This window comes from Fopius arisanus, unplaced genomic scaffold (genome assembly GCF_000806365.1).
Source record: "Fopius arisanus strain USDA-PBARC FA_bdor unplaced genomic scaffold, ASM80636v1 scaffold00016, whole genome shotgun sequence".
Classification (NCBI taxonomy): Eukaryota; Metazoa; Arthropoda; class Insecta; order Hymenoptera; family Braconidae; genus Fopius; species Fopius arisanus.
Window position 1 is genome coordinate 670,934 of NW_011887755.1, and position 22,113 is coordinate 693,046.

General features: G+C 35.9%; 3 protein-coding genes across 4 annotated transcripts in view; all 3 read left to right on the forward strand.

The window, feature by feature from the left end:
* The window catches only part of nAChRalpha6 (nicotinic acetylcholine receptor alpha6), an 88,217-nt gene that overhangs the window by 62,344 nt on the left and 3,760 nt on the right, over positions 1–22,113 (forward strand). The window contains exon 10 of the mRNA XM_011300109.1: positions 21,957–22,066. Within this exon, the coding sequence (XP_011298411.1) occupies positions 21,957–22,066 (110 nt within the window). The remainder of the gene's footprint in view (positions 1–21,956; positions 22,067–22,113) is intronic.
* LOC105263718 (uncharacterized) lies at positions 13,002–16,344 on the forward strand. The gene has a single exon (XM_011300108.1). The coding sequence runs from the start codon at positions 13,070–13,072 to the stop codon at positions 15,260–15,262; it is 2,193 nt and encodes a 730-aa protein (XP_011298410.1). The 5' UTR covers positions 13,002–13,069; the 3' UTR covers positions 15,263–16,344.
* On the forward strand, positions 15,455–18,909 carry LOC105263717 (uncharacterized). 2 transcript variants are annotated; one of them, XM_011300106.1, is made up of 6 exons: positions 15,455–16,484; positions 16,607–16,849; positions 16,936–17,772; positions 17,875–18,119; positions 18,235–18,409; positions 18,504–18,909. In XM_011300106.1, the coding sequence occupies exons 2-6, from the start codon at positions 16,612–16,614 to the stop codon at positions 18,620–18,622; spliced, it is 1,614 nt and encodes a 537-aa protein (XP_011298408.1). In that variant the 5' UTR covers positions 15,455–16,484; positions 16,607–16,611; the 3' UTR covers positions 18,623–18,909. The 2 variants fall into 2 exon arrangements, with proteins under 2 accessions (XP_011298408.1, XP_011298409.1); XM_011300107.1 differs by lacking the exon at positions 15,455–16,484 and having other exon boundaries at positions 16,596–16,849.

Here is a 22,113-nt window from a genome sequence, read left to right on the forward strand (position 1 = left end):
AAAGAGCAGCTGAAAACCATAATTGCCTCCCAAAAACCAAAGCGCACGCACTTTTTGAAATTTTGTTGATTAATTCGTCGGTTTAATTTCTGTTAGAGCTGCAATTGAATTTAACTGCATCGAGATGTTGAGAGTTCATTTAATTAAATTCGTGAATTTACGGAAATTGCAAGTCATCATGAAAATCCAATACAGTTGTGCAGTTGTAACCCGTGATTAGTCAATTTTGATTATTGGCCAGCTGCCAATAGAAATTTAGCAATATGAAGATTGGAAAATTTTTGCTGCAGTCTTTTCTGTTGGGCTAATCGAGAGCTGTCACCAGGTATTTGATAAACTTATATCCAAGCTCAGAATTTTCTATTTGAGATTATCATTACTTGGATTGACACGGGGAGAAACGCGGACGCGAGTCACGCGTTGGAGATCGTGAATTCGAGGTGGAAATAGGGAAAAAAAAAAAAACGGATGGAAGCCACGTAGCCATCGGTGATATGTAGGGCGTACCTGATAACCTTCAATTTAAAAGCAATCACGAGAGTATATAGCCTGCTTGGACAAAGATGGATGACTTGGGTTTCCCCCTGCATCGATCGGATTCCTCAATAAATTCCCGGGGAAAGACTTTCCATCGTTGGCTCCAATGATCATCTCCCATCACAAAATATAACAGCAAAGAGAGTGTGATTAACCAGATAGGAACATTATGAGAAGAGAGTATCAAAAAGACAGACGGACAAAGCAAAAGCAATCGCCGGAGCATCGATAATTTGTCAAGTGTCCTTAAGTGCACTTCCACTGGGTTAATTCTCCCTGTGATTCAACCCTAAACCTATTAAACTATAGGGGGTGGTGAAAGGGGTCTTTGCCTTATCCTCGGGTGTTTTAGGTCGTTGAAGTGCGTTCAAGCGAAAAACGGTAATATAACTCAGAAATTCGCATTGAAGCATCAATCCTCGCTTAGCCATCAACTACCTACTGTGCTTTTCATCGAAAACTCATCTGCTAACAACTCGGAATAAGCTGTAATTAAAAAATCAATTAATTGAATTTAATCGTGCATAAATGAGACTAACGGGAAAACGTCCATCGCCGGATTCTTCAATTATGATATTGATATCCATTTGGTGATTTTCGGGTGGCAATAAATTTTATCCGGTAACACCTTTTTATCATATTCGCATAGAATTTCACTATGAATCTGGAGAGATTTCACTAGAAGCGGGTAAATTTTAGTAGAAACGATAAGGAGGTTTACTTCACGATATTGGAGGTCTTTATAGTCCATAAATTATTATTTTTTCACAATACGTAAGATATGAAAACACGGGGAAAAAATATTGAAAATTTATGGATACACTTACCGAACTTTTCTCTCTTTCGATTAATTTTCAGGGAGAAGTGGAGCGAGAATTGGCAGTTCTGTTGAATTTTTTCATCCTGGAATTGCAACATGATGAAAAAAATGTCAGATAATCACCCGTAAATTTTAAACCGTATTTACCGATAATTATTTTCGCGAATTTATCAACGCGTATGCGCGACGTACTATATAGGGGTATATCCATATTAACTACTTCCGGTGGCGGTTTAAGACTGTAAACGATCCGTGGTTATTGTTACAAACGAAAATCCTGAGGGGAATGCATTTCAGTAACCGGTATCAGTGTTCGAGTATATGCGTGTGATGTTGCAGGTATTACGATCCTGTTGTCACAGACGGTGTTTTCGCTGCTGGTGGCCCACGTGTTGACGCGATCCTCTGAAGCGGTGCCACTTATAGGTACCTAATATTCCAATCCATCCCATTCAAATAAATATAAAGAGAGAGAGAGAGAGAGAGAGAGAGAGAGAGATATGTAACTCGAATACACGAAGAGAATGAAAACCAATGAAAAATTACTGTTTTATTTTTTCCTTGGAAATTTTTTTCTAGGAAAAACAAAGACAGAGTATTCTGGTATTTTTTACCTTGATTCTACGGCTGGTAATTTTTGCACGGTAATTTTTGGGGTACTTTTCTCTCCGTGTACTTCAATTAGACATTTTTCATACCAGAAGAAAAAAGTGGGATGAAAATTTAAAAATTCTTTGGTTGAAAAAAAAAAAATTGATCATTCGGTGGGTGAATTTATAGAGCAGCGGTGGATAAAAAAGAATAGACATTAAATTCCAGTGGATTTGAATGAAAAATACAGAGATTTCAAGTTATTTTAAATTTTACTTCGGACATGACGATGCCAATGTCGATGTCAAATTATTAAAACGTCGCAATAAAAATTACAGATAATTGAATTGAATTTTCAAAATGACCTATATAAAGATTTGCCGGATGAAAATCCATGTACAAGCTGGGCCCTCTCTGTTCGTTGATTTTAAGAATAAAATCCCCACAATATGACGAAACAAGAGACACACAGTTGACCAAATGGACCTGGTGGAGTCCTCGGGTTGTCAAAGCCCCAGGATTTGACCTGGTGTTTCTCCGGGAATCCAGTGTTGTTCGCTAATGCGACAGAGCCATATCCCTTCGCCACAAAAAGCCCTTTCCCTCAGCCCATACAAGAGTCGTTGTCCTTCTCAACAAACTCCGAGTTACCCGCATTCCCCACGTTTTACTCACTTCAGTACCAAATACACTGAAAATCCAGGAACATTGCTCTGTCCGGACAAAAGCGTCTTGCGGTGAATGAGAATACCCACCCAATCTGCTCAAATGATCAGCCAAACTGCTCCCGTAAATTCCACTCGCAAAAAAAAAATTCAACCGACAATTGAAAAAAACCCATCCAACGAAATTCTAACAATTAAATTCACCATTTCCCAGGACAAAAGAGCAATATTCCTGAATTAATCGCTCTCGATGATTCACGTATGAAAAAATCAATAGAAAAATCCCGCCATTCACCGAGAGACATTATCACGAAGAGATATTATCATTATCATTTAATACAAAAAATAAAAGGGGAATTACCGTGAGGGAGAATTATTTGTTGAAAAATCCATTCGGGTGAAATTATTATCCCGAGATTATTCATTTTCAGGAAAAAATTTTGTGACAATATTATTTACCATTTTTTTTTTCTGAAATTTCTCCCAGATCTCACTAATGAACTGTATTGAATTTCTGTTCGATTAGGAAATATTATTTATTTTTTGCATCAATTTATTCGCGTGTTAATCATGATATGAATTTTTTTAGAAAAATTCGTGGACATGGTGTTCTCGTTTTTCAGATTTTATTGTGAGGAGCGAATTGTGCTACGATATAAAAAACAATCTATTGTTTATTTTCTTTAAAAAGTATTGGAGAAATAACGCTAAAAACAAATAGCATTAATTAACAAAATTTTAATGAGATTCAATACAATTTTTCTCGAGAGTGTTAGACTTTTTTATGAGCTTCTTACATGTGTGTCGTGTCTAAATAACTTAATTGTTCTCTTCAAATTGGCTTTCCTAAAAAATTAACGGCCAACCTGTGATTAAATTTTTTCTCTCGCTTGTTCATTTCCCTCTGTCATAACAACCGTCTGAACTTTTGTTACATTGGCATAAAACATTAACTATAATGAAAAACCGTAATAACTCGCGTGAATAAACTGCATGATTAAAGCGAATTAATGTTGTGCATCAATTGAGACAAATTGATGAATAATGAACATGAGGAGAGCAACTGCATCAGTCTCATCTGCGAAACTAATTTACAAAATAAACATATGATTAACAAAACTATAATTTATATCTCGTCTGAGTGGTAGATAGTTGAAACCTGTGGCTGTCTCATAGAGCGTGACAGTATCTTGCGTCTGGCTGGACAACACAAATAAAAGTACTAAAATATTATATATCTATTTCACGTACCAAATTACAATCATTCGCTGATGGAAGAATTTGTTTATTTTATTTTATTTTATTTAATCGAAAAAAAAAAAAATATCCAGTCTCAGCAAATTCCATGATTTTTTAAATTCATTAAAAATATGGAAAAATTGAATAATTTAATTTCATATATAAATAAATAATAAATATTGAATAATTTAATTTCATATATAAATAAATAATAAATATTGAATAATTTAATTTCATATATTCAATTTTAACAATCCTTAATTACTTTTGGTGTGAGAGAAACTGAAAAATTGAAGTTCTATCCAGTAGTCAATTTAGAGGCTGGCAATCTCAAGAGTAATTATTTAACGGTTTTATTGGTAATGGAAAAACAACACTAGTAAAAAATAAATTCTGCCATCAGTGCTCTTTCGCACTGTCGCGCTGCGTACATCACTATTTTATATTTATTTTGACTTCTATTTTATTTTCATTCGCAACTGTCTCATGAACTCATGATTCATCACGCCTTGGCTTAACGCTTCTCAAGAGCTTGAGAATATAAAAAATCTGTCTAAGCATCGTAAATTATCAGCCTCCCGACAACAAAAAGATGTATGGTGTTTACTTGACGTTAATTTATTTTTCCAACAGAAAGTTAATAACGGGTATCTGATGAATGAAACCTGTCGATGTGGAAAGTTCGAGTGTCACACGCATTAAATTGCACATCTATAGGCAATATCTGAATGAAAATTCAAAAGAGACGATAAAATAAATTTTCACCAAGAAATATTGTCCAATAAATAAAATAAATCAACTGAATGTATCTTACCCAGAATTATATCAAACCTGCGAAGATGTTTTCATTTTGAAAACTTGGAGGATGAACAGTGAGAAATAAATGAAAAATGAAAATTGAAAATTTGATTTTGAATTTGATGAAAATTTGATAACCGAAGAATTTTTTACGGTTAAAATAATCGGGGGTTGAGGGTTGAGGTAAAAAAGGAGAGGGTATGAATGAAGAGAAAGTGCGAAGTGAAGAAAGAGATTCGGAAAGGTTGACATATATTTCCCGAGAAGTAATGTAGCCGAAATGGTCTCGGGTAAATATTTGAATCCAACGGTGAGTCCGGGATTCCCCGGAATGGCTGTGGGTATCCTAGGGTTGGAGATGCAGAATTTTCACATGAACATAGGTATATTTCAATGTACTCGGGCCTCTGAGCTTGCGGAGGTACGAGGATGGGATAATATCCGGACGAGAGGGTCTCTAACGCATTCCCAATTTTCATTAGTGAAAGTTTAACCCATTGCGCCTGAACAAATTGCCGAGAAAGATGGTAAACGATTGCAGCCGCTCAGAACGACTGCGATAAAATCTCGTATTAATCCCCGAACGGTGAACTCCACTTGCCCAATTATCACGTCGTTATGTTGCTTCTCGAGGATATCAGCTGTTGCTATCAATTATCGTTCACATTTTAATTGAATCGGACATTACCCTTTTTACATCGTATTAGGATTATGTCCAGTACACCGACAAAATGATCGTTTAAATTTTAACAACTAGCTCTTAAAATTCAACAACTGTTGACTCACGTCATCGTCTCTGATATTAATGAATGATTGTTTAACTCATCAATTCGTTATTAATTACACTTCTGATGACGAAAAATCGGGAAAATTCATGATGCGTTTGGAACATTGCCTTGTGAGTGAATTTTCGTCCATTAAAAAAAAAGGAAGTGTCTTTTGAATTTTAATTAATTAGTCACGAAATTGAAATAGCTCGTGAATTTCAACGGTTAATAATATTGATGATTATTGAAAAAAATTTACTGTGTACCGGTCGCCATTTTTAAAATATAAATTCGGATTGCTGACGTGTGGGTGGGGAATTTAACGAGACGCATGTGATTCCATATTTTTCTTCGCCAGATAAAAAACAATCTATAAATTCCTCAACGTCGAGAGAATAGTGTATGACACATGTCGATGCAATAAATCGAACGTTGTGACATATTGATGCAATACTTTTTGCAAAATAATAAAGTTTACCGCAGCACGTACGTTTTAAAAAAATGTTAAATTACAATGTACGTCGCGTTGCACCAAGAGTTTTCATTCCGCAATTTTCTCCACCGCTGTATTTTATTATTCAAACTGAAAAACCCCATTCATTAGTTTCTCCTAATTAATCTGCGTCTACGTTGACATTTCACCGTAAAAAAAAAATAAAATTCGAGCAGTGCACGCCTACATGACAACACAATGCGTTTGTAAAACAAAAATAATTAGCAATTCACGCTGAATTTTTTTGATTAACGAAAAATGTCATGGCTACGGGGCTTTGGAGAAGCCTTTGAAAGAGAAAAAATAATTAAACACTAACTAGTCGGATGAATAGAGATAAAATCAATTATGCAAGTGCTGCTAATTAAAACCAAATATGCATTAACGTATTTGAAAGAAAAGGTCGGGAACAATTTTGGAGCTTAAAGCACAGTAGAATCGTACCTTTTATTGGCTTTCAAATATTTATTTTGTGGAAGAAAAAAAAAAGGGGAAATCTCCGTTAAATTGTTTTTCACTGAGAATAGTAGAAAAAAATTTACCAGCCCTCTGACCTTTTTCCATTCCATTCTGCCAGCTAATGTCCCATTGATTTTCATTGGCTGACGCTGTCTCCAGTCACTTTGACCGCCTCCTCACTCGGACATTCAAATTATCCGTGGAAATCTCCTCAGCAAGCTCTTGACATTAGCTGTCATACTTGTGAATGCAATAAATAACCAGAGATTAAAAATAATATGGAGTGTCATGAAATCGAGATGACAGATTCAATTAAATGCTCGTGGTCTTGTGGCTATTGCTGCAGCCGATTTTGTCGGGTGCATCCGGCAATATGAGAACCATCAACTTGCTTTTACTCGTGTCAGCTGTACAGAATTATTACGGCAACGCAATTTACCTGTCTTTTCTGATAGCGAGTATGAGACCAGCTGAAGACTTCTGTATATTAGCGCTTTATTCGAATTTCCCTGTCAACTCGGAGACTAGTGAATGTCCTCTCTCGATTCGCTGCCAATTACCCGTCGATTCATCCACGAGACAAACTACCACAATTCAAAGAATACCATTAATTTTATCACGACTCGTGAATAATTCACAATATCCATCTGCTACCCACGAAAATTAAAATCAGCGAAGTTAAACTTCATCTTCACCATAAATTTCATTTACATCAAAATCTTCTCTCTTCATGTACCTAATTTATCGCTAATTGCTTAATGAAGTATCTATCGTTTTTCATAAAAATTAATATGTTGGGGATTTTAATCTGCTAATGGAATTAATTTTCTTCCTTACGGATTAAATTTCATCAACAATTTAAAAAAAATCGTGAATTTTATCATAAATCGCTGGATTATTCCACGAGATTTGAAAGCAGGAAGTCACTGCTTTTTTCCCTGTAAGAAATTCCTCCAGTCGTAGAAAAAAATTCACTATTCATTAATGAGGAATCGACTGAATTTATCATGAACAAAATATGCAGAATTTCCCATAATGAATACCAGTCGACAGTTGAATATGAAATTACTCATTCGTTATCAATAATAATAATCTCTTATTTTCATTCCCACAGCTTCCCACATTCCCTACCATTTCCCCTGGTCTTCCAGGAAAATAAATATTTATTTGTAATTTTTCTAAAGAAAATGTCGTTCCACGTAACCGAACGTCTTTTTCTCCGTCGATCTCCGACGTTCTCCTCCGCCCTAATGAAATAGAGTTATTAAAATGTTAGAGGCGATGGTAGTGATTGCCGTGCTAATTTTAATTAATAATGTGATGACTGAAAAAATGAAAATGAGAAAATGTTTCAACGAAAAAAAAAAGGACGAGATGTGTACACACAGTGGTACGTCGTGTGCACAGCTCTCGTTAAAAGCGACGGACACACGAGAGCTTGCGACAACGTTCACGCCGAGAATTTAAACCCACCCCCCTGTAGTCCCACGATATATCCTTAATTAATTAATTGATACCGCGATTTTAATTAAATGAGTGTGAAGTTCAAATTCATCCGCGAAGCTCTAATCAGCAGTCTTTAATTAACGTGTAGATTATGAAGTCAAATTTCATTACTCAATAAACATTGTTAAATCGCAGCAATTATATTATTACGTCCCCGAATTAACCCCGGGAGACGTTAAATTATCATTAATTAAAAGGTTGGGATCAATTTAACTCGAATAAAAAAAAGGCCACGAGATATTTTCAAGAGGATCAACGAATATTTCAGCAAAATTTAAATGTCAATATTTTAATAAAAGATATAATACTAATCAGCAATGAAAATAATCAGCATTAAATTTTATTTAACGAATTTCTCTCTGGATATTGAAAAATATATTTTCATAATCATAAATTCATAATAATTTCGAGAAATGGTAATAAATTTCGAATAAGTAGAATTCATACGTTTTTCAATATGAACTGAGATAATTTTGTTAAAAATATATATTTTTAAAAATAAAACTCTCTATTTGAATTGTTTACTATATTTAATAGGTTTATCTCTCACTCCCTCTCTCTCTCTCTCTCTCTCTCTCTCTCTTTCTCTACGAGACCTCATTCTCACGCTTTTTCTTAGAATTCCTCTTCCTATACTATTTCATCATTCACCCCATGTCATTATTAATTTCTACAGTTAACCACCAGCAGCGAGAATCAGACGAGTTTATCAAAATCAACAATCGAAACGATAAGAAAAGTCCACTTTCTTTAAAATATTTTTTGTATTTCGCATTATCAGTGATTGAAAAAAATCGTAAAGTAATTTTTATACAATTTCGTCGGTCCTACAGCTCAAAGCAATTGGAGTTTGAAAGGAAAGCAGAATGAGATACAGGAAAAAAGAACAAAGAATTAGATGAGACGCTGCCAGACAATGCATTTATGTAATCGGAAACGAGTTATGACTCAAGGCTGTTTTTTTAATGCACGGAGTAAAAGAAAAATAGACAATAAATAACGAAAAGTTGGAGTTGAGGCTGGGGAGGAAATCTACTGAATTTTCCGGCTCTACCATTGTTTTATCATAAAACTCTCATTTCGTTGAATCAAATATTATAGAATCCTAGATTGAAGGATATTTTTTCTCAATTTATTACCTCTTCTTCATTTATTTCTCCCAACTCATACGCGGATAAATATAATCAAGGAAATATCTAAACGATGACGATCTCTCCATCAAAAATATATTAACAATATCGTTTCGTCAATTTTTCATTTCAATCCGTGGCTAAACAATTTTATAAAAACTGCCTTCCATTTTTTTTTATTAAATCCCAATTAAATTCCTGGGGTTATATAAATAGTATAAATATTTCGTGTAATATATTTGAAAAATATCGTCAATTAGCCCAGTAATTTAATGTTTGTGTGTAAGAATGGACAATTTGTAAATCGTTACAACAATTGAGAAGTTATTATTTCACACGACTCTTATGACTCTGTTCCACTCAATACCGATGTTTTCTCTTTTACCGGAATACTCCAACGGTGCATGCACCTTTCAGTGGTGTGACTTTAATTAAGAGGCATTGCGATGTTAATGAATGTCCCTGCCAGCTTAAGCGGAACTATGTTCCTGGTACCCGACAATTTATGGAGCATATTCGTTGGTAGGGAAAATACTGAGCGTTATGATAAGAACCCAACGCTCTGCGAAAGCCTCGAGTTGTGTCCTTTTATTTCCGGAAGTGAAACCGTGACTATCCCTCCACGGGCATTACGTGATAATGCCTCATGTCATGTTAATATTTTTTTGTCAGAGCAAATGACAAGAGAGATGGGGAGTAAGAACTATAATATCGAGAACATTTAATTTTCACTGTACCAATTTGATAAAACAAAAATATTATTTACCCTCCCTAGTTAAAATCCCAAATTATAATTTTGAAGAGCAATCGATAATTCATGGACATATTAAAAAACAATTCATACCTGTCGATGCATTTTCCAGAAAATAGTCTTTTCCTTTGAAACTCCTTTAATCTAATGAAATTTTCTCATCGAAGAAATGCGTAAATTTTCTTAAATATTATATTACTGATCGGGTGGGCCAAAAAAGGATCCCTTGAAATAGTGGAATGAGCGATAAGTCATGTCGCCGACCGAGTGGTAATTGACTAGAGTGGCTGGAGATGATTTATCATTGTTAAGAGAACAGAGGATATCTTCTGGTGGACGAATAGCACGAGGAGAAGTGATGCAACTGAGAGAGTGCAAAGAGTTCACGGTAGATAGCCACCTCCACAACTTATTAATTAGAAAGTCCTCCCCAAGGAATATTGGTGTCCGGATGTTTGTGCAGTAGTGCAGAGGTCCCTGAAACTGGCACAAGGCCAGACTCCTCCGTCTTGGCTGTTCCTGATCTCTCTGCGAACACATCCTACCGATGTCCACGATTAATGTTCACCCTGCACTCTCACCGGTATTGATCAGAAAATATCTGGCCCTGGAGACTTCCTCCTTCTCCATTCACCTGCGAAAAAATAAATCCTCAACACCGTGGCAAACAAAAAATTCATCATTCACCGCCCACAAGTCCTCCCATTATTTATCCCCTTCAGATAGAACTATTGATCAAATTCACTCGATTATAAATAATCGACTGTCCCTTCTCCTTCGATTGAATTATTCTTCCGCTGATTAAATGCTTTTACGTCCTGTTAACAAATGCATTGGTGTTTAAGACCAAATAAATAGAACAGTGGAAGGGAATTATTGCTGGTGGAATCGCTATAAATCATCTGAAAGCCTCTTCCATTGAAGTGCAGGAGTAAGCTCGCCGTACGTCAAGCTTCTTCAGGAATAGAATTGGGATGGGAAAATCTATACATCCACTCCCGTTTATATTGTTAAGTACTTTGGCAGTTGTGGCAGCTCACGACCCGTAAAACGTCCGGATTTTTCCGACTTGTCCTCAACTTCACGTGAATTGTTGTTTAGTCTCTTGATTTATTCCCATGTCGGGCCGTTTTTTACGCGATGCGCGCAACAAACCATACTTCTGCATTTCTCAACTTTTCATGGAGGAATTTCACATCGTGAAGAAGTTGTTTAGAAAATCCTAAGTTGTTAGAGATGAATCGTGAACTTTTACGGAAAATTCAAAAATTTATTTCAGTCATATCAATGTTTATTTTTCGAGTTCCTGAGAATATTCGACTTTGCAGCGCTCGTTACGATTGTTATCCCTTCAATTAAATAATATGAACCCCTCGTCATCGTGCAAAATTTAATGTTATATTTTACCTGCTTAGGCTTCAACGTCTGTCATAATGATTTTCGAAAAACAAATCAATTCTGGGGATGTACCCAATGAACTGAGCTCACCAGAAAATAGAATGCCCCACTTATTCTGATCTCATTATTTCACTTCGTTCCATCAACCTCAGCCCTTTCGTCAACGACCATCCCATTCACTTCTCACTGTCTCCTTTCTCATCGCCCTTTCTCAAATATCTCGAATTTCCTGGTTTTTAAATTTCTCACAACTCCAGGGAAATTCACCGGAAATAACGAAAAATCGATTATTTAGGGTTTTTGATGAGATTGAACTCTCACAGAAATATATTATATATTATATATTATATATATAAAGCGAAAATATATCGGAACATAAGGGAGATAGCAATATCATGGGCTGATTAACTTTTGTAGAATTGAGTGAGCGCTGCAAAAAAATGATTTAGCAAAAGTTGCGCTGATTTTTATGATTTTTAGATCCCTGGGTTAATATTCGCCGAGAGAAAAAATATCCCGGTCAAAATAGCCGGAAGAAATCTCCCACAAAAAGAAATGTTTCCGTTATTTTTCGCGAATAATCGAATGGACAGTAAATTGATAATTCCAAGAAATAATGATTTCGATTTTTCGGTTTACCATTCAACTTTGATCTTTAATTTTAACGATCGACGATACTGTTAGTAAAAAAATCTTAATTATACAAATCACGAAAGTATTGAAATTTTTATTTGAATTTCTACCGGAAATGCTGCAGGAGTATCTTTATACAACGACTAGAACTACGTGGAAGCCTGTGATAATGCTCTGAGAAATCAAGTGTCGCTCGGTAATTGAATGTGAAGTCCGTTGAGACATCGATCCCTTGCCATGTACGTCTTGCCGAATCCCGTGATTTGAATGGACAATTCTCGGTGTGTATACATTTCATGGGATTTAATGGAAATCGGGGACGAGCACCTGACCAAACGGTCACTAAATTTATCACTGTTTCCCGGTTGGAAATCTGCTAAGGGGGCCCTGCTGTCACATAAGGGCCATACCTGGTAAATATAAGGTATACCTTGCAGGTTTCCCAGATGTACACCTGATCAGGACCTTGGTTAGTTGCTATCAGGCTTACCTGCTAAGGTTGACCTTACGTCTCGTCGTCAAGGCCCTGGTCAGGGAATCGTAGAGCTCGCCTAATGATGTTAGCCTGACTCGAAACTGATGAGACCCTTATCTGGTTATAGTAAGGTTTCCCTTACAAGGTCTATAGCATTTTGTCATTGAAAGGCCCTGATCTGTCAAATCTCCGGCTAGCCTACCAGAGTTGACTTGATAAATAACTAATGAGACCCTTATCTGGTTATTGTAAGGTTTCCCTTACAAGGTCTATAGCATTTTGTCATTGACAGGCCCTGATCTGTCAAATCTCCGGCTAGCCTACCGGAGTTGACTTGATAAACTGATCAACTCATTATTTGGGTATAGTAAGACTTGCTCCGCAATGCTCACCAGATTTTTACCTGTTCAGGTCTTTATCTGGCATCTGTAATGTTCACCTGATATGGTTCTTGATCAGGTACTGATAAGTCAAACATAAAGCTTGCCTGATAAAGTTCACGTGACATATGTGCTTTAATTGGATGTGACCTGGCCATAATAAGGTATGCTTTACAATGTGTACCTTATCATTACATTAAGAGCCCCTGATCTTATATATATATATTTGTATTATAGGCGGTACTTTTAGTAACTCATGAATTCTTGTACATTGAAATAGAAGAGGGCGTGCTCTCTGCTGATAAACGTGAGCCTAGCCAGTGATCGTATCACTGACCAAAGGTATTTTAGAAAGAAATTAGAGTTGTGTATAGTATGTAATTATTTGACAAATATCAGTTGAAGTTTGTTGGTTTGCTTTGCAGAAATGAGTGATTTTGATAATTATCGCAAAAAGACTCTAGCGCAAGAACGATTGAAACGTTATAGAAAAAAAAGGCGGCTCGAAAATCAGCAGACTAGTCGAACGATATTCAGTGATGATGAGCATAGTGATGTTGGAAAATTGGATAATAACTTTGCAGACTATAGTTTTGATGAATTAGTTACATTTGAAATCAATGGGGTACTTGATGATCCTGATACTCCTAGTATTCTTAGTGTTCCTAGTGAAGAAAAAAGATTTGAAAGGAATCATTTGACTAACGAGTCTGATTCCGGAACTTTTGTCAGCGCTGATAACCACAGTTGTTCAAGAAGCCATCAAGATGAAGGCGTTGACACTGAGACGATTGATGACGAAGATGAACTACGACCAGCTAGTGTAACCGAAGATGACGTTGATGATTTGACAGATGACTGTTTCATGCAGTATCAAGAAATACAGGAGTTGAGAGAATGGGCATTACAAAGCAAGCTATCACTAGCGCTTTTGGATAGATTATTGTTGATACTTCGGAAGAGATTACTTCCTGACTTGCCTAAAACCGCAAAAACATTCTTAAAAACTAATTCAGCAAAATATGACATTGAAATTAATGAAGAAGATGCGAGTGAGTTTGTTTATTTTGGCATTGCCGACCCGTTGAGACAAACTGTCAATTCCGTGTTTCATATTGATAACACAATCCATTTACTCGTGAATGTTGATGGCCTCCAATTATTCAAGTCAAGTTCTCAACAGTTTTGGCCTATTTTATGCCAAATATTCTCCGAGGAAAATGTGTACAAGCCATTCCCAGTAGCTATTTATTCAGCTAGGCATAAGCCAACAGACGTTCATAAGTATCTGGAAAAATTTATCAATGAAGTCAATGAACTCCAAGCTAATGGCTTACTAATTGACGGTCAAATGTTCAACATCTGTATCAAAAGTTTTATCTGCGACAGACCCGCTCGTGCGTTGCTGAAAAGCATGAAAGGTCATGGAGGCTATTGGGCTTGTGAGAGGTGTGAGGTACGTGGTGAACGGGTGGAAAGAAGAATAATATATCCTATAGATGATTCAGCTGCGGAAAGAACTGATGAATCCTTCCGTCAACAAACAAATGCTGGTCATCACATAGGTGAATCACCATTACTAGCAATTCAACCTCCAATTGATATGGTTTCAACATTTGTGTTGGATTTTATGCACTTAGTGTGTCTGGGTGTCATGAAGAAACTCTTATTTTATTGGGTGAATAATTCCTCTAAAAGACGATTGAGTTACTCCGGAAAAATTCTGTTATCTGACTACTTGGTAAAAATACAAAAACAAATTCCATGTGAATTTCATCGCACTACACGCGCTTTGGTAGAAGTTGATCGTTTTAAAGCGGTTGAATTTAAATTTATTTTACTCTATGCAGGACCAGTGATTCTGAGAAATGTGTTAAATGAGGATTTGTATAAACATTTTCTTTTGTTGCATACCGCTTGTCGGATATTATGCTCAAAAACTAGAGCTCTGATTGATTGTCAAAATGCTAATAATCTTCTAAGAAAATTCGTGATACTGATGCCACAACTTTATGGAGAAGCGAGTATAATTGGCAATGTACATAACTTATGTCATTTGGCAAACGATGTGCAGGTCATGAAATGTTCAATTTCTAACATTACTGCTTTCCCGTTTGAAAATGCCTTGGGGCAGATAAAAAAATTACTTCGTAGTGGAAAGAGAGCTTTAGCACAAGCTTGTCGTCGTTTACACGAAAGTTTTTCTATCTCCTATCGAAAAGTAACTTTGAATTCGAAAGTACAAATATTAACCCAATTAAATCCAGATGAAACAGGCCGAATTATAATTAAACGTTTAAAATATGACGGTATCACGCTGACCACAAAGTCTCCAGATAATTGTGTTTTATTACGAAATAACATTGTATTGCAAATTAAAGAAATGTTCATGTCAACAGCAACTGAAAGTGTACATATCAAGGGAACTAAGTTGAAAAAAAAAAAATCCATGTTATCTTATCCGTGTGACTCAAAATATTTGCATATGTGGAATGTCATCGCGGAGCCAAATTCATTAGAAACATACAAATTAGAAGAAGTTTGTCAAAAAATGGTAACTTTTACTCTCGATAATGATGGGAGGATCAAAATATTCACGATGCCTTTGCTACATATGTAGAATGCTTTGGTTTGCATTTGTTATAAAAAAAAGAACGAAAAAAATTTAATGACAGATTATATTAATAGTAACCACCATCAGTTTATAATTAAAAGCGATTTTAAATCAATATTAAATACAAAGAAAAAAAAGATTGAGGTGAGGTATGATAGGGCACAAAATAATAAAATTGGCAACACTGCATGTCAGTTCTTGAAAGGCTACAATTGGGGGAGGAGGGGGGACGAGCAAAATATGTGCTATTAATATAAATTAATTAGTGTGGACCAATTAATATGTATCACACAATTAAAAGAACTTCGATGTCTACATTGCTAAAAACAAACCAGTGCAGTGACTGAGATAACAGAATTAGTGAAATTTATACAAGCGCACACTCACAACATATATAGAGACTGAGACACCATAGTGCCGAGTGCTATAATAATAGCGTTAGTGTTCGTGTGCCGGTCAAACTAGCCAGTTCGTTTATTGAGGTGTGGATAAAATATACAGCATTTGCTTCTAGTTACTGAAAAATATATTCATCTGAATGATATAGGAGGAAACAATTTAATATATACAAATTTTCCAAATAAAAAGAGCCTTCATTGTCAAATTGGTAGACAAGCACAGTTAGAACTAAGAAACAGAACATTGGATATTGGTAAAATATGTAAGAAGCAAAATACACAAAATACGTAAAAAATGAGAAAACAAGTGCAGTGACTGTGAAAATAGAATTGGTGAAATTTGTACATAAACACACACACTGTATATGTACAGATTGAAACGCTGTAGTGCCGGTACTGTGATGGTAGCATCACTCTTTGTTGGCTAGTCTAACGAGCCGGTTCGTGTATTGAGGTGTGGTTAAGAAATATAGTATTTGCTTTTAGGAGATCATATCGACTTTTATCTGTTTAAAATTATATGAAAAAAAAAAACAATTCGTTGTGTTTTATATAATATTCTGCAATTGATGTTCGAAGGAAAAGGGGGTATCGGCTTGTGTTGTGTATATACCACCGTTTGTTCAGACGAAATCCTTTTAGTTCAGTGATATTTTTTGTGCAATGCTTTCTAAAAAAAAAGTATCGAAATAGAACTGAACAAAAACAGTAATTGATTATCAGATATAACCTAACATTTTTTTCATCACTGTTTTGGCGGTAAATAGCGCATAGGTTCTTCTTTTCGTCAGCGTTTTGACGGACAATTCAGAATATCACACATAATACAGGTTAGTTTTCATCAATTCTAGCTTCTAGAATTTTACCACTGAGAATAACAAATGGATCTCTCTCTTTGTGTAATTCAAGTGTTTTTTGGCTTTTCTTAATAAACTTTATAGAATATTTTCAGAAATTATGAGGCACGCGTATAAAATTGTGCTTTTTCCCGACGATGTGGAAAACAAATTGAGCGTAGACGTGGTACCGTCTACGTGGATATTCGAATCAGAAAAGCACGAGAGCAAAATGTGCCATTTCCCAGTGGGTCCTTTCACAGCAAAATCCATTGCACATTTGCACAAAATGGTTAAAAATCGTGATTCTGCTGATAAATCGTGGCCAGTACATCGAGTGCTGATAAATGGAAGAGCACGTGAGTTTTATTGTCATAAAGTAGTATTTTTACAAGGTCTTCAGGATTGTTCATGTATACGTTTCTCTTTATGTGGTTTATTGTAGATACATATGCAGAGGCCTGTAAAGCAGCGGATAAACTACATTATGATCATTTTGCGTTTTCAACCGACCGAGAGTCATCAGTAGAGAGGATCTTCACTCAGGAAAATCGACTATCTATAAGTAAGAAGCCAACAAAACAGTCTGTTCAAGAAGAACTTAACGATGCTTCATTCGATATGGCGTCGGTTAATGCTGACCAAAATAAAGAAAATGAATCGAATTCTCGTGCAAAGACATCAAGTGAAAATTCTGGATCATCACCCGGAAAAGAAAGAGTAACAACTACTGATTCCAGTTCAGGTGAATCACCTAGACAACCAAAAAGAAAGTCTGTAAATCGTAAGAAGAGGAATTTTAATCCAGAATCCAGATCGTTTAAAACAAAACCAACTGAAAAGGAGAGACCTGCTCAGTTTCAACCTTCCGAGAATTCGAAAAAAAGATCGTATTCGTCAAGTTCCGACTGTTCACCAACTTCAACGAGTTCAACGACATCAGTGACCACGAGGAACACTAAACGACGTCGCCTCTCGCCGTCAACAGATATTGCACCTCAAAATTCAAGTAGATCGAACTCTACGTCACCTCTTCCTCCCCCTAATCGAACATCAATTGATACTCGTAGGCGTTCACGTTCCACCGAGAAAACCTCAGCAAATTGCAAAAATGACCCGCTATCATTATCGAGAACCATAAAACGTCGTTCATTCTCAGCAGATATGTCTCGAAAAGATACTGAAAAAATGAATGACGCTTCTCCTGCACTCCAAAGATCGCAATCAATAGGAGATCAATCAATAGAAGAACAAGAGGAAAGAGAAGAAGACTACAGTTTAGGTGAGTGGCACTGAATTTTAATATTTTTTATCTTTCGTTTTTTTTTAAATTTCGTTTATTAAAATTTGAATTATTTTATCAACGGATTTCTAATATTTCCAGCTAACGTCGTGAAAATGCTCAGAAGAGTTCACGCTAGTTTGTCGTCTAAAATCGACAGAACCTATGGAAAGACTGTTGAACTGACCGGGAGAATTAATGAGATGAAGGTGCACTCTCATCAGCAAGTACCTGACGCCGAGGAATTTGATGTAATTGAGCCAATTCAACTGCCTATAGATACGAAAGAAAATTTCAACCTTTTTGACACTAAAATTCTAGAAGACGCAGGATACAGGCAGAGAATTGTGAGTGTTTCCTATCAGACATATCTTCTTTTTTTCTTAAAAATTCCTAAGTCTAAATTCCCAACTAATTCCCAAAGCACCCAGAAAAAATTTGCATAAAATATTGTTTTCGCAGAAAAATCGTGTCAAGTATATGATTCCTAAAGATCGAACTTATGATACCCATCACCTTTCTACTATCCTGCGTATATATTTGAAGAAGGAGCTCGTTTTAGCAACGTTCACTAGTGTAAGAGCCAAGAATGAGAAAATCCCTTTAAAAGACACAAACTTCTACAAATGTCTACTAAGTACGTATATGATGTCATCAATATATTTTTAATTGAAGATATTTTAAGAGATAATTGGTTAAAAAACAACTCAAAATGTTTTTTTTTTCTTTAGGTGTTCATATGCGTCTCCTGGGTGAGACTATGAGTGAACAAAAATTCAAAGTTCATTTAAAAGCGTCTTTAAATTCAGCGAAGGACTGGGATGGTGGAAGAGCATTCCGTCGTGGTTGAAAAACAAGTCGACCAATATTTAAATTCAGGATGAAAATTTTCATAAAGAAGACAGAAGATTTATTTGGGTTGTTTTTTATTTTTTATCAACTTCTCGATAAGAAGTTACAATTTTTTTTGTTTTGAAGGAATTTCAAGTTTATTTCATTTATTATTACTTAATATTTTCTATGATACTGATGGTTATTTTTAAATATTCTGATTGTTTAATAAGTGCTTGGCACATAGAGAAAAAAAGGGAAGATCTGATGATTCTGTTACCATTTTGATATGCTTAATTACTTCAATTCAATTGGAAAAATCGGGTATAACCTGTGACTTATTTTTTATATTAATTATTAGAACTATATCTGGTGGCTACGGAAAAACGTTGTCATTACCTTGTTGCAAGTAATAAATACTACTGAAAATTATAACATTGTTCTTTATCAGGCTCCTTCGAAGTCAATCAAGCAGGCCCTTTTGAGAGACATAAAGTGATTTGGTCTTTATAAAGAGCCCTTTATCTGGACCACGTCATGTTATCTTCATGTGGCCCTTGCTTGGCAAACTCCCGTAGGCCCTTGTAGAGTTAGCATTGAGTGGTCCTTATAAGGCTACCTGATAAGGACCTCCTCAGGAATGAAATACTAAGGCCCTGATCAAGTCAACCATTTAAAGGCCCGATAAAGTTAACCACATAAGGACCTTAGCCCACCATTGCGTTTCAGCCCTGATCTGGACCTTAGCAGGTAGCCTCATGAGGGCCTTACATTTCAAATCAGGCAGCCTTATAAAGGCCTTGTGAGACACCTGACAAAATTTCTACCCGGGTTGTGCCTTGAAGACACCATTTCCAATGAACACACCTCAAAGAAATAAACTCTGTGATGCCCGCCAATGAGGTATTGATTTTCATTGGGGCATGGGGTGCTATTGGAAGCTAAATGCCCGAGGGTGAATTTTTCGATGCCACCTGAAATGAAAGGCAGAATCGAAGCACCACAGACTCGACTGCAATTGTCTGCTCACCTCTAGCTAATTCACCGAGCCGTCACCCTCACTAATTCACTTCATTACCTACTGTGCCACTGCTAATTGCCCCCCTCGGTCGTATTTCAAATTTTTTTTTTCTCCCTCTCCACACTGTTATATACACCATCGATTGAAAATAAAACCACTGCGGCTTAAAGCCAATTGAACTCAGATTATTAAAGTTTTATCCACCCCATTTTCGAGAACAACCTTGAGATACTTGTTGTATATATTTCACCGGTTATTTCGAGGGACACTGTCAATGTAATGAAGAACTTGACATCGGGATACGAGGTTAATGCGTGTTATTAAATTCCACGTTTCCTCGTCTAGACGTACATCATATTTCATCACGCAGAGAAATTTGCCAGAAAAATTTTAGTGCTGGCATGGGAATTTTTCTCACTTTCCCAATACTGGAAAAATTACACTAATTTACGGGATTCATATACGCCATTCTGTTTTTGTTGTAGTGGTAATTGTAACGTTTCGTTGTGAGTTTATTGTGATTTTTTTCTGAGTCGTAATGGATTTTTTTTAGTTGCAACAAACATGAAGAATTTAGAAATTTCTGGAGTGGGAAAGTATTTTCATAAAACATGGAAAAATAAAACTCACGTCATTGGGTAATTTGAATCGATGTCAAGAGTGAGTAGCTCATAAATATGATTTTTATGAAGTCATGTGTTCCCTCGTGAAAATTCCAGGACTAAACTGAAATATTCGCCGCCTTGCCCCGACGTGAAATTTCCGCAATTCCAACTGGAAAATTTCAGAAGAATGTTAGGCATTTTATGTGTCATCTCGTAATTTTTGTATGATTCTGTCGTGAATGTGAGGCGAAAGAAATTTCCAGCGTTGACATTCGACTCATGAAATGCATCAGACAATCCACATATAAATAGATAAGAGATACTATGAATTCGCTGACTACGATACCGCATATACTGAGCTCGCCAATCACCGGACGCATGATCGCCTTGGATGATTAGAAGAATGATAATTAGATACATAATTGCAAACTTGTGCTAATGGAAAAGTTATTACATTGTTAAAAGAAAATTTCCTGAACTTTCCAGAGAATTACACGGAATTTCATTTCAGATTGAAATCAATCAATTAAATTTGAAAAAAAACGAGAAACTTTTATTTTGTATATTTTTTTCTACATTAAACAAATTTTCAAATATATTCCAAAAAATACAAAAATATGATCTCCGTTATAACAAAAATTCAAAATCAGTCCATTGAGTTCTCCTGAATTTCCCTAGATTTAATCATCTTTCATATAATAATTCAAGAGAACTCTGCAGTTCTCTGAGGTCAATCTGGAAGATTCAGTAAAAATTTTTTAACGTTAGAATTCAATGTTCGATGTTGCATGTTCAATTCCAATCTACACTGTTGACTGCTCCACCCTCAATAATTAACTTCGAATGACAGCTGTAAATAATAACCATAAATTGTCTATTCACTGGCTATTGTAGCGTACTGTAAATGCACTGCGCAATTAATTGAGCTTCCGTTTCTCTTATTTCCACCGGCTGACTAATGAGCCCTTTTTCTACTGTTACACGTACTTCTCGTTCCTCCCCCCTCGTTAATAAACTAACTAAGAAGAATTTGAATTCTGTCACTCTGTCTACTGTTATTTTATCGTTTTTCTTCATGAGTTATTCCGACAATAGCGAGAGATCGAATTGTTGAACGATTGAGAGAACTAATGGAAAAAAAAAACGGTGGGTGCTTGCGCGAGTGTTCCCAATGTGAATGTGAACGATGCAAAGATAAGCGTGCAATTAATATATCCTTGCATCATTGGCTTTGTACGAAATGACAACAGACTAACAGTATTTCAGTGAGGATTACTCAATCAATTAATATCGGCCTCATAATCCCTAGAGAAAATATAACTCGCCAAATATTTACCCGTCGATTCACCGAGCAAAACTTTAATCACCGTAACTCACTGGCTAAATTGTAAACCGGGGTATAGGCAACTCCAAAAACATATTAATTTTAATCGGGGATTGATAATCTGTTACAAAAAATTATTGCCAGACAAAAATCATCAATGGTTATTAAAAAATATCACTAATTTCGGCCAAGAAAATCATGAGATTATTGTCAGCCAGGGAAAATTCATTTATTCATTTTTCTCTGTGCATTTTCCTACTGAGTTCATTACCACTGAAATACTGTAATCTGCACATAATGAAAAACTCTCGATTCAAAAGCTAATCGCTGTTCTTCTTTGTTTAACTCTCGACGGGGAATTTTTTTTTTGAAAAAAAAAAAAAACACAAATCCTCGCAACCAGGGACGTACTTCAACTGCATAATGTTCATGGTGGCGAGTAGCGTTGTCCTCACCGTCCTGGTCCTCAATTATCATCACCGGACGGCCGATAATCACGAGATGCAGCAATGGGTAATTGAGCGATTGTTAATTAGCACTAACGAGCCAACACTCAAAAT